At 40.9% G+C, this 14,295-nt stretch overlaps 1 protein-coding gene across 4 annotated transcripts in view; it reads right to left on the reverse strand.

The window, feature by feature from the left end:
• Positions 1 to 14,295, reverse strand: part of RAD51B (RAD51 paralog B) — a 363,400-nt gene that overhangs the window by 69,826 nt on the left and 279,279 nt on the right. For 2 of the 4 annotated variants that reach the window (XM_041396635.1, XM_041396642.1), the window contains exon 10: positions 11,773 to 11,859. The exons of the other annotated variants lie outside the window; for them this stretch is intronic. In XM_041396635.1, coding sequence (XP_041252569.1) covers positions 11,821 to 11,859 — 39 coding nt within the window. In that variant the 3' untranslated portion in view covers positions 11,773 to 11,820. The remainder of the gene's footprint in view (positions 1 to 11,772; positions 11,860 to 14,295) is intronic. 4 annotated transcript variants of the gene reach the window in all.

Here is a 14,295-nt window from a genome sequence, read left to right on the forward strand (position 1 = left end):
AAATCAAACTTTCAGTGCATGAAAAAAGGACTCAAGAAATTTGATGGTAACTGCAGCATTTGTGCCTATCTCTCACTGGTGCCAAAGGTGACTGGAATTTTAATAATTCAATAGACAGATAAGATATGTGAGGTTATTTGATTTAGTATTTGGCTGTACCATGTTTCTAAAATACTCTGCAGCTAAAAAAATGTAAAGACCACATGATATGCTTCTTTAGGGTAAATGAAACAACTTCTAAAGCAATATGCTCATTGCAGGTGTAGTTGCAATATTTTAAACACTTTGCTGCAAGTTCCATTTAAAGGAAGCTTTTATCCAACAGCTCTGTGGTGATTTTTAAGTAATTCCCCTCCCTCCACATGCCCACACTAACACCAACCGGGCTTACAAGGAAATCCCTACAGGCAGACTGTTATTCAGTGTATTTCTGCATTTCTAAGGCTCATCGACCTTTCTTTTGTCAGATAAAAGCTTCCCATCTCTTTAAGCCCTTCATTCTTGCAATAGTCCCCCAGAAAAGTTGACATCCTTGGCAAGGAGAGTGAAAAGCAGACTGTCCGCCCTTCCCAATAGGCCAGGCTGGAGTTGTTTTAGCCTGTTTAAATCTCTCCCCTATTTATATGCTAATGTTCTGGTATCAGCAGAAAGTATAAACAGTGTTGTTTACAGCTCCCTATAGTCTGTGAGCACCAAGCTGCCAGGAGAATACCGTGTACTGGGCAAAGAGATATATTTACTGAAATTAAAATGGCCACTTCTAAGAGCATGAGAAACAAAACTGTAAAAATGCAGTGTCAGCCAACAATATAACATACAAAACAGGACTGGCAAAAAGCCATTAGCCAGGGGGTCAGCCGTAGGCTCTGGGGAGCTAAGAGATTTCTTATTTAACAGGAAGAGATTTGGGGAGACCTTCAGCACAGAGACCTCTCAGAAAAGAGAGCATCAAGTTCCTTGGCAAGGCAGCTTACATGCTCCATTTGCTATTATTGCAGATTTTTGTTAGTGGATAGTGTTAGCTCAAAGCTTGGCTCATAAGTCTCCTGGATCCTGAAGTGAACTAAATACTCCTAAGGAAAACAGCATTGTCTAAAGGAGAAAGCACAGGAATTCTTGAGTTTAGATCTTGCCTCTTCAGTTTGTGGTGATTCTTCACCAGTAGAATCTTAACAGTAACAGCAAAACCAGGCAACAGTAAGTATGTATAAAATGATGTTTCTGCAATGTCAAGCTTTCTGAACATTAGGGCACAGAGCTTATGTCTTCTTTACATTAGTCAACAAAATGTTGACAATTACAATGGCATTTGCTGTTCAAATCCACGGAAATACCTGTTCCCATTAGCAATGCTTTATCTTCCATTAAATAAATATTTTAATGCTTGTTTACCATAATGCCTGTTGATGCAATTCTCACACAAATGCAATTACTGAAAAAAGATGCCAAATTGGTTGACCTCACAATCCTTATTGTATGGCTTTCTACTGGAAGTCAGAAAAAGATGGGGCAATTTAACTCTTATTCTCCTACTGTATATCTTTCAGTCCTCAGCATGTGAGATTCAGCACTCTGCTTTCAGGAGGAACAATGCAGAGTACTTCAGTGAGGGCTTTTGTTAGCCCAGGCCACATGGGCCAGCTGAGGCACATCCAGTGCGTGCACTGACAGCACTGCACTCTGCTCTCTTCAGAGTGGGACTCCGGTGGCTGGACAACTAGTCCTGCTTGTCTCCGTGATCCAAAGCCACATCACATCCACCAGTACCACTGACTCTTTTGCTGGGCAGTCTCAGACAAGGTACCAAGACAGGACTGAGTCTTTTTTTAGCCCTCACAGTCCTGCAAAACCAGTGCAGAGGCACCTGGGTAGAACAACATGTAACTGCTTGGCTGATAGTCAAGCAGTATAGATATACTGCAAATAATAGGAAGTCCTCTACTCAGTAACTTTATATCAGCACCACTAGATTGCTGAAAGGGTAAAATGCCAAGAGGATGACTTGCAATGGCATTGTGCCTTGTCAGAGTAGCAGAATCACAGAAAGAGTTTGAGGTGGTGAACAATGAGAGTGTTACACTGGAAAAGATGTGCTTTTCTTCCAGTGGGAATTCAGTTGCTAAGTGCATCAAGAGGATTTACAGCAACTCTTTGCTGTAATAACTAAACATAGGCCTGCATGAAAATCCCACATTTGGCTGTGGCACACTGGCTAAACTACTTTGTCTCCTTCTGGTTGTGTGTTCCCAAAGAAGGAAACAGTTCATTTCTGCTACTATAGTACATCTGAAATTAAGTAGTAGTCTGCCAAATTTTCCAATGCAGAAAATTTCTCTGTCTTCTGAGTTAAAGTAATCTCCATGTGGTCTTGCACATATTACTTACATCATCTCTTAAAGAAACTTAATCTAGCCAGTCTTGAGCTTTGAAGTTTTGCTGTACAATGGTAAAGGGTTAAGACTACCCAGACTGCATCTGGTGCCCTGCACATATTACACCGTGTATTTTTCAGGATTACAACTACTTATCAACAGTGCAAATAAACTAGCTCAGTGCTTTGATTCTACTCAAGACTGTCTGAAATGTATTAATTTCTAATAACTGGCAGCTAAACCACTAAAGCAGGTAGGGATGATGCTTGTTGGAGCCATTTTAGCTCCAGCAGCAGTTTATAAATTACTTATTATTAATTACTGTTCACTAAGTACCGGCAGTAAGAGACAAATACAGGCAGCTCCATAGCAAGGGGTTAACTTTTAAGTAAACGGCATATTGATTAAAACCACAGTATGAACTGTGAGAGACATCTTAAATCCGAAGCCACAAGTTAGGATTGTAGTGTTTATATTTTTGGCATCTGTGTCTGAAAGATGAGGAAAAAGCACACAAGTGTTTTTAAGAGTAGTTGGGTGTTTTGGTCAAAGAGAAAGCTGATGCATCTAAAACTAGGTAGAGGGAACTGTAGATGTACTTCTTAGAGATGCATCTACAGAAATAATAATAAAGAAGAGGCTAGAATGTAGTCTTACATAATTCATTGCTGCTTGGACATGGGCCGGGAGGGAAGAATGGAAAAAACAGTCCATAAAGATGCCAATAGTTTCTAAGCAGAAACATCTGTTGAGGTCTTAAAAACGGTCAGGCCTGCAGCAAGCTCAGCAACAGGAAAGTCTGCAGTTGATCACTCCTACCCTCATCAGTCCCATGAGCTCCCACCCCTGGGACTGGATCAGAGCTTGGAAGATAGCTGACACCATGAATCAAACACAGCTCCTTTCTTAAAGGGGAAAAGGGGAGGAACAGAGAACCAGGATGGGCATCTGGGGAAAACAAATTATTATTTGGAATGGAGGTATACAGGAAGAGTTACAAAAGAGTAAGGGATCATGTAAAGGGAGACCCAGTGGCTTATGCACTCTGTCCCATGGGGTGCTCATACACTGAATTTCCATTGCTCTGTCCAGTCTAATTTTAAATGTCTCAAGCAAAAGGCCTTGCTTCCCTTGGGAGGCTATTGCAAAATCTCACAAATCATCTTTGCCTTTTACATGACTGCCTCTTCCTTTGTGATAGTGCATTTAACTTTGTTTTCTCTTGATATTCAACAGTGCCCCTAGACATACCAGTTCCAAACAGCAATTTCTACTTCCTGAAAGCATTTGTCCACCTTCTCTGTCTTCTCTCAAGAAAGAAGTTATCTTAAAAATATCTCTGGAGACTGTATTTTGTTCATCTCTGCTGGATCTGCATCTGCAACTGGAAGGGGGCATGATTCTGCTGGATCTTACAAGGATCAATCATTGGGGGCCTCAACAGCTATATTACAGGAAATGTATACATTGGCAAAAGTTCTTATAAAGTAGGGTTTGGAGCATACTCTTTCCCATCTCTAATCATTTCAGGCGCCAATTTTGACTAATTGCTTATGTCAAAGCTTCTTATAGAAAGTGAACATTTATTGACCAAGAAGGCCAAACTTCAATCAATGACTATAAAAGTTTTAACTACTGGTCCTTAGGTGGAGGTTCCATTTTTGCTGCAAATGCTAAACTCCAGCAGCCTGCCATATCCAAGGGAGGCGGCAGTAACCTGGCAGTGAATTTCTGAGTTTGCAAAGGATTTTACTTTAGTGCTAGTGGTGGCTGAAATACCATGCAACCTATATTTCATTTCTCAAAGAAGGTGAGTGTTTGAGTGCTTGGTACTTTGGAAGTATTTACCCTGTACGTTTGAAAATCTAAGCAAAATTCTTTTTCCCCATTAAACTAATTACTAACATTTTACTAGCAATAGTTGTTCTATATAAATTTAGAATGATGGATCAACATATGGCTTACACTGAAACTCTTGCTGTGAAATTACTCATGCAGTCCTCAACCAGCATCTCCATAACAATAACAGAAGCGAGCAGAGTAGTGGTTTAAGTGTTCAGGTGGTCAAAAACAAACTATCCAGTTCTCAGTATTCATCAGTTTTCAGATTTTGAGCTGCTCTAGACCTGTGCTCCAAATTGCCACAGTGTGATTTGCTTCCTGGTGCAGAAGTTCCCAAGTTCTCACCACTGAACATCAAAGAAAGTGTGCTGCTCAAGGAACCTCTTCCAGCCTACCAGGAACAGCTTTCAACAAGAAACTATGGCACTATCTAAAGTTCCAAGGATCCATTGATCAGTCTGTAAGATATTCTCCACCTTCATACTTCCTTTCTAGCTGTGTCCATAAACATTGTAACAGGGGAGGACTTTGTGACAGTGAACTTGTTCATGTTTCTAGCTGTGAAGTCAGCTGGATAGCTTGGTGTTAATGGTGGGACAAATAACATTGCTGGAAGCAGTGGTATTACACAGTTCTTCATGTCGTGCAGCTCAAAATTACTGATCAAAAGGCCTTATCAGTAGCTCAGCTTTCCTTTCAGGTGTGGAGCAAAGTTGTCATACTGCATGTGAGGCACTGGATCACTTCAAAGACTCAGAAACAAAAAGACTTAGAAAGCATCTTACATCCCGCTATTGCTCCTGCAGATTTCTAACCAGTCTCAACCAGCTGCCTACATCCAATCTGGTCTCATGAAGCCCCAATTCCCTGCAGGTCCTCTGGCAGCACACAAGAAGGGAATGGTCTCCAACAATGCAGGAGTAAAGGGAAGTTTTAACTCAATGTTAAGCCTCTTAAAAAATGAGCTGAGGTTCCTCTGAGATTTTATTAAATCTGCCAGCCTGTGAAATACTGCCCATTGGATCAAAGACACAATGCACCCTTTCTTAACTTGTGTTGAGCTCTTCATGGATCTCCAAAGGGCAGTAGGGCTGTAATGTCTCGTTAGGTCAGTCCTTAAATACAAGGAACTGAAAAATTCACCAGAGACCAAGAGTCAGGATGGGACTCTGCCATCCCTTCAAGAGCACACAACATCTGACCCTTTTAATTCATCTTCCCTCCCTTCTCCCCGAGTACACTGGGAACTACTCACTGTTGCTGATGTATAAAACCCTGCCACAACAACTACAAAAAAGGGCAGCTCCATGCTGGCATTGATCCTGCCTTCATCTCACTGCATTCTTTGTCTAAGAGAACAGAGGCAGGATTAGAAGGCGGTTTAGAGTGCAACCAGGCAGTAAGATTAATAACTGCTCTTAGTTTCATTCATGATCAATTGAGTGTATGTGAATCTGCAGAGGACCTTCTCCAAACAATCAGTAGGGATGGTAGTGGCAGTCACAGTACCAGAAATCCAAAGCAAATTTCAGTGACATAGCATTTCTTTAGTGAAAAATTATATGTTTTGCTGTCTCTTGATCAGCAAATACTGCTCTGCTTGTGTAGATCTGCTAGTACTCACCCCCAAACCCATTATGCACAGTGTCTTACTTCTAGAAAGTCCATTGACTCCAGTGGGTACACAGGCAAGTCTTCTGTGACAGAAAGTTTGCTATCAGGAGTCTTTCAGCCACACGTTTGAAATGTGGAGCTACTCTTTAAGCCAATCAAACATCTTGAAGCCTAAAGGATAAAATGTTTGACCTGATTTATCCCAACTTGATCTCCCACAAGTAATACAGATAAATCACACGGTTTGGCTCCTTATTCTTGAAGGGGTTTGCCATTTCTTTATGAATTCTTACATATGTGAATACAAGATATGGCATGCACAGTGGTCAGAGAGGTGACCATCAAATGACCAGCATGTTGGTAAAACCTGACTGGTCAAAATTCATAGCTGCTAGTGTAAAAGCAAAAAATTGCAGTCATGCGTGAATGAAAGGTGGCCATTTTTTACATTTATTATGCAATTCTGTTAACATGACTAAACAAAGTATTTTTGCAGCACTTTTGTCACTTGCTAAGACATGCAGTATATGGAGTGACTCCAGACAATGTGTGCATGCAAGGCTTTGGGACACCACTCTGGTGGGTGCAAAGCCCTGTGGGTTTGATTTCAGAGTATAGAACATCAGATTTTTTTTTCCCCAGAGATGCCCCTATTTTCAATCTGTACATCGTTTTTTAATCTAGAAAATATCAAATTAGAGAGGACCAAGCTACACAAAGGGGTGCCTATATCTACAAGTGAAATGGAGTTGGGGGTAGCAGTTAGCCACATGGACAGCAGTATACAACAGCTTAGGAAAAACATGACAAATAAGTTTGCCTTTCTAATGGCCAACAATACTTTGCAGGCATGTCTGTACAGACCTGGAATGCCTGGAGCCACGTTTCAAAAATGTGGTAGTGTCTAGGCATTTTGCTTGGCCTGACAAAGGAAAGGAAGGAGGGCACATGGTAGTTTTGCCCTTACTAGACTTCCTAACATGTCCTATATGTCCTGCAGGGCCAAAATTCTTACTGCAGATAACGGAGTGTTACCTGAATAGTCATCCCACAGTATGCACACAGCAGCTGGCTGTATTCCCAAGCATTTAAAAATTTGCCATCCTTATTTAATTGAAACAATGGGAAAAATTATGGACGCTTGAATGCTGAAATTAATTTCCCTAACTCATAACTGAAAGATTAACTTCAGGAGGGAATGCCTTGAGATTTTCAGAGACCACATATGATTAGGACATTGGCTTAATATATCAACTATTCACACTGTACTGGCTAAAACAGGGTTGGTGGTATAAAAAAAGAAAAAAAGGAAAAGAAAGAACATATAGGCCTCTGCAATGAAATATGGTATGAAGAGGTCACTGAAGCTGCCCCATAAAATCTGTCTGCCCAAGGAATACCTTATTGATTAACACTTCATACTGGCATCAGTGAGAAAGAGTTCAGACAAAACAAAGCTGCTCCAGCATGTTTTAAAACAAAAAAAATCTCACATTCCCCCCCAAAGGCTCTTGTTTTCACTAGCCAAGTGCCACTGACTTCTGCAGACCTCAACCAAGATCATTAACTGTCAAACTTTGACTATATGGGACCACCATATGACACTTGTATTCACTCTGTACAGTAATTTTAAATTTTGTTTCCAATTCATGCTAACCCTTACTTCCCCAGAAGCATTCATGAAAAATAAACACTGGCTTTGAAGGAAGACTTTACATCCAGTGTGATACACTGCAGCAGGGGATGGGTGAATCTCAAAATAGGCAGTGCAGTGAAGCTCTGCTTCTGCAGCTTCCCCTGCCCAATCTACAGGCCCAAGATAGCTCAGTAACTTTGAAATGTTGCTTTTTCATGACAGAACTATATTAATCCATTGGATTATTTAGAAATAGATCTTATTACATGATGCCTCTTTGACAGTTTTAGCCTAGAACTGAGCATGGAAACATCCTTTTTTGCCTTAGGAATGAGGCACACAAGCCACACCAGTAAGGAGAACGTGAAGCAAGCAGTAAACACCAGTCTTCAATGCTGTCATACCAACATTAAACTCACTTAAAAAAAACAGTTAGGAGAGACAGATGGCAAGATATCTAAGAATGCTGACACTTCTGAGAAGGGGAGTAAGACATGGGTGATTTGTAAAAATAGCAGAAACCCTGTCTGTAACTTCAGCAACGTTCAACTTCTGTATTTAAAAAAGTCCTCTGAGGCTGCAGCTTTCACACACATACCCCGGCTTTCACAGGGAGCATGGGAAAATAAGCTCATTGTGTCAGAAGGCCTTGAAAGGGAAAGGAGGCTTGCAGCAGGATGGGAGGAGGGGAAGAGCCAGAGCGCAGCTTGAAAACGCATGGAGAGAAATCAAAAACAAACATGTACCTACCCCCAGCATGCACACGCACACACATGCAAGCCCTAAACTCTGACTGAACTCTGAAATCGGACACCGAGCTGCTTTGGAAGCCACTGCTAACTTTTCTTCTTCTCTCCTTTTTTTTTTTTTTTGTTTGCTTCATTTTTGGGTTTGATTTGGTTTGCGGGGGTGGGGCTTTGTTTTTTACCTTTCTAAGGAGGAAAAGAAAATCAGCAAACTTGTGTGTATGTGTGTGTGGGCGTGTCTCACTCAGGAAGAGTGAGAAGCCCACTCCTGCATTTATCTTTCTTGTTCCTGGTGAGGATTTTATAAATATTTGGCAGTTGCATGGGGCAGGGGGGGATAGCTGGGGGGAGTGGAGGCTTCAGGAGGGAGGCTAGATAACTTTTGGGCCCACACGGCACAGAAGTTTTGAAAGCCTGCTTTTCATTAGCATTGCCTAGCAACCAACTCATCTGCTGCAAATCTCATCACGCCCCTGCAAAGCATCCACGGCATGCTAATCTTTTCATTTAATAGAAAAGCTGCTGTAATCTTTCTTCCTTCTCCTTTCTAAAAAAACAGACAATAATAAAAATAATAATAATGATAAAAAAAGATTCTGTCCCTGCTCCTTCTGCTGCCCTGCACAATCCCCCCCCCAACCCCAGTGCTCTTGTTGATCCAACACTTTGCTGAGTTCCCATGGATGACCTACATGTGTGTGTTCTGGCTGATAAGTCCCAGCTGCAAAGGCAAGCTTGGGTCGGTTTTTGCTTTCTGTGTTGTGTGTGCTGGAAAGGGAGGGCAGTGAGGGGGAGGATTTTTCTGGCTGGGATCTGAGAGAGGAAGGAGGCAGACAAGGCTACAGCACTCAGAGTCCAAATGGCTTAAATGAAATCTCTGGCTTCAGATACTGTAACTGAAGCCTTCCCAGCAGACAGGGAAGAACTGGTTTGTTCTGGTGTGTGTGTGTGTGCACAAATCCAAGTTCTCCCCATATCCACAGGAGAAGAGCGAGTCTTGCTTTGTTGCTGATTAATTCCATGTCCAGCCAGCTGCAAACAAGCCGTGCTCTGGAATCTCCCTGGGCTTTGCCTGTCCTTTCACTCTGAAAATATCACGCCTAAGGGTAGGGGAAGCGGTTTGGACAAAATAAGACTTGACCTGAGCATCTGCCCAGAACTGAAACCAAACGTCTGTCTCCCTGATTTTTTGGCTTTTCACAAAGCTCAGATAATTTCTCTTGCCACCTGCCCGTCTTCAAGCATGTCTGTGCTTTATGGTTCCACACAGAAACACTAACCTATCGTGAAACAGGCCATGCATGCAGCTTCTGACCTGGTGAGAAGCAGGAACCTGAAAACCTGCAGACAAGCACATTCTCAAATATCCAGCCCCATTTTTACAGACACGTGAGCAAGATGTGTGCCACCTTTCTCTTTGCACTTTTCTCAGTCTCCTTCCCCTCTCTCTAGTCTCCATATTTCCTTTACCTTATTTGTACTTTTAAGTGCTCCTGAGGCAGTCTTGTCCTCCCCACTCAAAGAAGAGTCAATTCCTCCACAGTGCAACCCTGGGGCCATTTCACATTCTGCTTAACAATCTATCCTCTTTCCTGGTCCTCTAACCTGTGAACCTCGAACATAATACACCTCACTTCTACCCACATGTGATGATTGAGAGCAGACTCCTTTACAAAGATGGTTTTTCTTCTCCTTTACAGCATACTGCTGGAAGCATTCCCACTGGAGAGGTGCTATGAAGATGACTGCAAGATCACAAGGCCCTAAAGCAAGTTAAGTCACTCGGGCTAATAATGCTATCATACCTAAGGAAATTACAATGCGGCCATTGTGCAATGGATCAGATAGAGATAAGATACTATGAATTTCCTAAGAAATCCATGCTAAAACTAGAGCAATATGAGGCCTGGAAAGCAGTAAATCTTACATGAAGTTGGAAAGGATACCACGATTGTGGAAGATATTTCAATGTCACACTGCTTTGCATTTTTAAGCAACACACGGTGAAAAATAAATTTCAGGCCTACTCCTGCAAAGTCATAAAGGATAGACAGGCCCAGTAACAAAACTTTTGACAGTGTACCTGAAGGAATGGCTGTAAGACCAGTGGTCAGGACAGCAAGAAAGTTCAACCAATCTCAGCTTCAACCTCTGGCAACTATTTCAAAGGGTTTCGTGGAGCAGAGTGCCCACAAGCTGATGAAATGAGACCGTTCATGAAATATTTACTGCACTTGACTGGGAAGAATTGCCAGCTTTTGAAAAACACATCCACCGCCTCTCTCCTATCTTATAAACAACTCCAGTGCTACCAGCTTCAGCACTCTGTGCTGCAACCCCTTCCAGAGTCATCAATCAGGTTAAAACCCTTTCCCCTATGCACACACTGGGCTTGAAACCATTATGGGCTGGCTCTGCTCCCACAGCCAGCTGGAGACAGAGGTGCTTCAAATGCATTCAACGGGAAAGGAAATAAAACCCCCACCTTTGCTGGCCTTTAATTAAAAAAAATCTCAAGCCTCATTGGTTCTCAGGAAAACATAGAGCTGGCTCATGTTTAAAGTCATAGTATGGAAATAAAATTAGTATTTTAACAAATTTCATTCCCTGTGTTAGTAAGACCTTTAACAAAAAGGCTGTTCACCATAAAAATAAGACTTTTTGGTCACTGGAAGGCAGGTACTTTGGACTCAAAAGAAGACTACTAAAGAAGCTATGAATTGTCTCCTCTTTGGGATTTATACCTATCTTTTCACAGACCTGCATTTCATTGAAATCAATTCTAGGCCATTCCAGGGATAGTGAGCTCTGTTAGGGTCCATAAGAAGTAACAGATAGCAAAGCAATAGCACCAGATGGCAGAAGGAAGCAAGTGAGGAACTGAATGCCACTTACCCACATGGCAGATCATTTGCTGTGAACTACCACCACTATTGTGATAGAAAAGGATAGATTCTTGTGAGTGGAAAATGAACTGGAATGGAGAGAAGATTTCTTCATTCGCGTGCAAACGGTGATTATAATAATTTTTCTGTAGTGTCCCAGAGAGTAGAAATTAAATATGTGACAAGTCTCAGGCCTCTCTTGTCCTTGGTGAACTTATATACATGTTTCAAATACCCCAGCCTAACTAGCATTCTCATTATCACAATAAGCTGAGAATCCAAAAATTGAAAGAACATCCTTCAGGTCCCCAGATGATGAGGAAGGACTTAAAGGTTGGGGTTTTTTGATCAACCTAAAGGTAAGGAAACATAATTTCTATTTTTTAACAAGTCCTTGTTAACACTGAATTCAAGTCTATGGATCTATGATCCTCATGGCCCCTGCTGGAGAAAGAATTCTTAATCAAAGAGCCGCAGCAAGTCGTCTGGACTGATCCACTCTTGGGAAAGACTCAGACCTAAGCAAACAGTAGATAAACATCAAACTTTTTTCTTTTCTTTTTTTTTTTTGTTTTAATGTTAGCTCTTTCTACGATATACTCTTGTTTTAGAGCAGTCATGTTCTTACAGCATTAATAAAATGACAGCTCCCAAGGAACAGTGCATAGAAGACTTACAGTATTGGACAAGGTTGAGACATGCTGGCTTTCATGGTGTTCTGCAGTTCAAAGTGAGGAAAGTTTGTCACTTTGGCAGAATATTAGCTGAGGGAAAGAAAAATGTGTAAAGGCAGTTAAATAAGGTTACACAGGTGCTGCTACTTCAGACTGTGGAAAAAAAATAAATTATAATACATGTGAAAGAAAATAATCTCTCTAACATTTGAGTCTTCTTACTGCAGGGTTAAAACCACAAGTCTGCTTTAGGAGTGCTGCCCTCCTTTAACTCGCCAAACATCACACTGACATTCTTTAGTGACTTGTGGTTTGGAGAGACAGCCATATATAAAACTGAGGTCTACACACTTCTTAGAACTAGAAGCTATTTGAGTATGTTCTGTTAAACTCTGAGATGCAATCAAGCCAAAGACAATTTTATATGCTAATAGAACTCCATCTCATGATAAACGTTATAGTCTCTTAAGACTATCATTTAGGCCACTCCTTACCCCTCACAAATCAAGGGAGAGTTTCCAGTTTTGGGGAGCAAATGAGAAGGGCTTAAATGCTGTCAATGTCAAAACAGCATTTTCAGAACAGCCAAAGTTTTGAAGCAAGTTCTGTGATTGCTAGAAATAGGTCAAACTCAAATTACATTCACAAGCACTCCAAAAGTTTAAAGAAACTTAAGAAAAGAAAGTAAAAAAGATGTCCTTACTATGAACTCATTTGTGCTGAAGAAATAGATAAAATTTTACCAAAGAGATCGTTAAAAATTAAGTTGATATTTAGATAGAATTCTTGCCTTGTCATTCAGCAGAAGTCCCCCTTGCTCGGGACAGAACTACTGAACTGCTTTCTTCAGAGCATTCATAAATGAGATGCCCTTAATGTTTTCACAAAATAGACATCAATGTTCAGATTTTTTGCCATACATGGCATTTTGCCCCAAAATTTACTGAGTTTCAGTTGTATTAGACATCAAATCCTAGAGCGAAAATATCAGGTTTTGGTTTAGTGTTGTCAAACACACATCGATTTAAAATGTCAAATTGCATTCCATTAGAGAAAAATACTGATATTTCTAGGGTTTGGGTAGCTTTAGATCTAAGGTGTATACTATTGTATAAACTGCAGGCACAAATAGGAAGCACACTGTTCTTTCTAAAGGTAAGAGGGAAATGAAGCAAATATCTTGTCAGCCAATTGCTATGCAACAGTGAAATATAGCAAGATTCAAACACCTCAGTATATATTTAAGGTCTGGAGAGTTCCTTTAAGCTATACCTTCCTACATGGATCTCCTCTTATGCCACACCAATTTTAAACTTCATCATGGCTGTTACTTCCACAGTCTTCTGCTTCAAGAGGTTCCCAGCTCATCACTGCCATGATCATCTACTGCTCACTGCTTTCTGCTCTGGTTCCTTCAAGATGCCCCGATGTGTACTGTGAAAGTGGGGACACATCTTAATTTCCCATGTTGTAATACTGCCTTACAGTGACGAACAGTTCTTTAAGGTTAGAAAAAAGGAATTTCAAAAGAAAATGGACCCAACCTTGTGCTGGAGCTTGCCTAGAATATGACTGTTTGGGGTAGATTTTTATGTGAAAATAAAACTCCTTCCCTTTTTTTCTCCTAATACTCCATTTATCCATCAATAATGTGCAATTCATGGCCAAAAATGGCAGCCATAGAGCTTCCTAGAAAAGAAGAATTGGTTTCAATCACTTGTAAAACAAACATTTTCTTCATAACTCAAAACAAACTTTTGGAAGAAGCTTTCTATCAAAACCATTCAGAAACAAGTCCCTTATATTAGCCTTTTTGGCTCAAATGTTATGGCAAATTATATTTAGATGAAAACAGGATTTTATAATGGAAGGTCTAAGACAACTGCAACAATCATGGGATGAATATCTCTGCCTGTCCATCAACAATAAGGTGACAGCAATTCCAAATGTCTACATGATCAAACACATTCAAAAATGAGCTTAAACTCCTTAACAGATCACTCAGGATACATTGATACACCATGCTTCCTGCTCCCCAGATAACAGGGGCCATTCCATGCCTATATCTGCACTAATCTTAACCCATGCACTTCCTTTGGAAGTCACTGCCTGGGCTTTTGTGTGTCTGCAACTTCGTTGTAGATGCTTTCTGGTATTGCAGGTAGAGTGGTGCATGCTTCTGTGCTCAAAAACACAGCCATCCATGAACTCATTATTATCACCCTCCTTTGCCAGAGATTACTCAAGAGATACACAGAGAAATAGAAAACATAGTGAAAACAAACCAGGATTGCTTGATCAAAGTTTTTTATTCTGTTCTTCCTGCAAATTATTGTCGCATAAAAATAAAAAGCCCAAAGAATGCTGGGATGTAACTACAAAACACACGTGAGAGATGAGCAGCAGCACAAGCTTCCCCACTGTCTGACATGGCATGGTCACCCAGGCAGAGGAAGACTAATGACAGGAATAATGTGTTGCCTCTGACCATTCACTCTGGGACTTCTCTGCTGATATTGGTGACAA

This window comes from Onychostruthus taczanowskii, unplaced genomic scaffold (genome assembly GCF_017590055.1).
Source record: "Onychostruthus taczanowskii isolate IOZ18803 unplaced genomic scaffold, ASM1759005v1 scaffold1, whole genome shotgun sequence".
In the NCBI taxonomy this organism is placed as follows: domain Eukaryota; kingdom Metazoa; phylum Chordata; class Aves; order Passeriformes; family Passeridae; genus Onychostruthus; species Onychostruthus taczanowskii.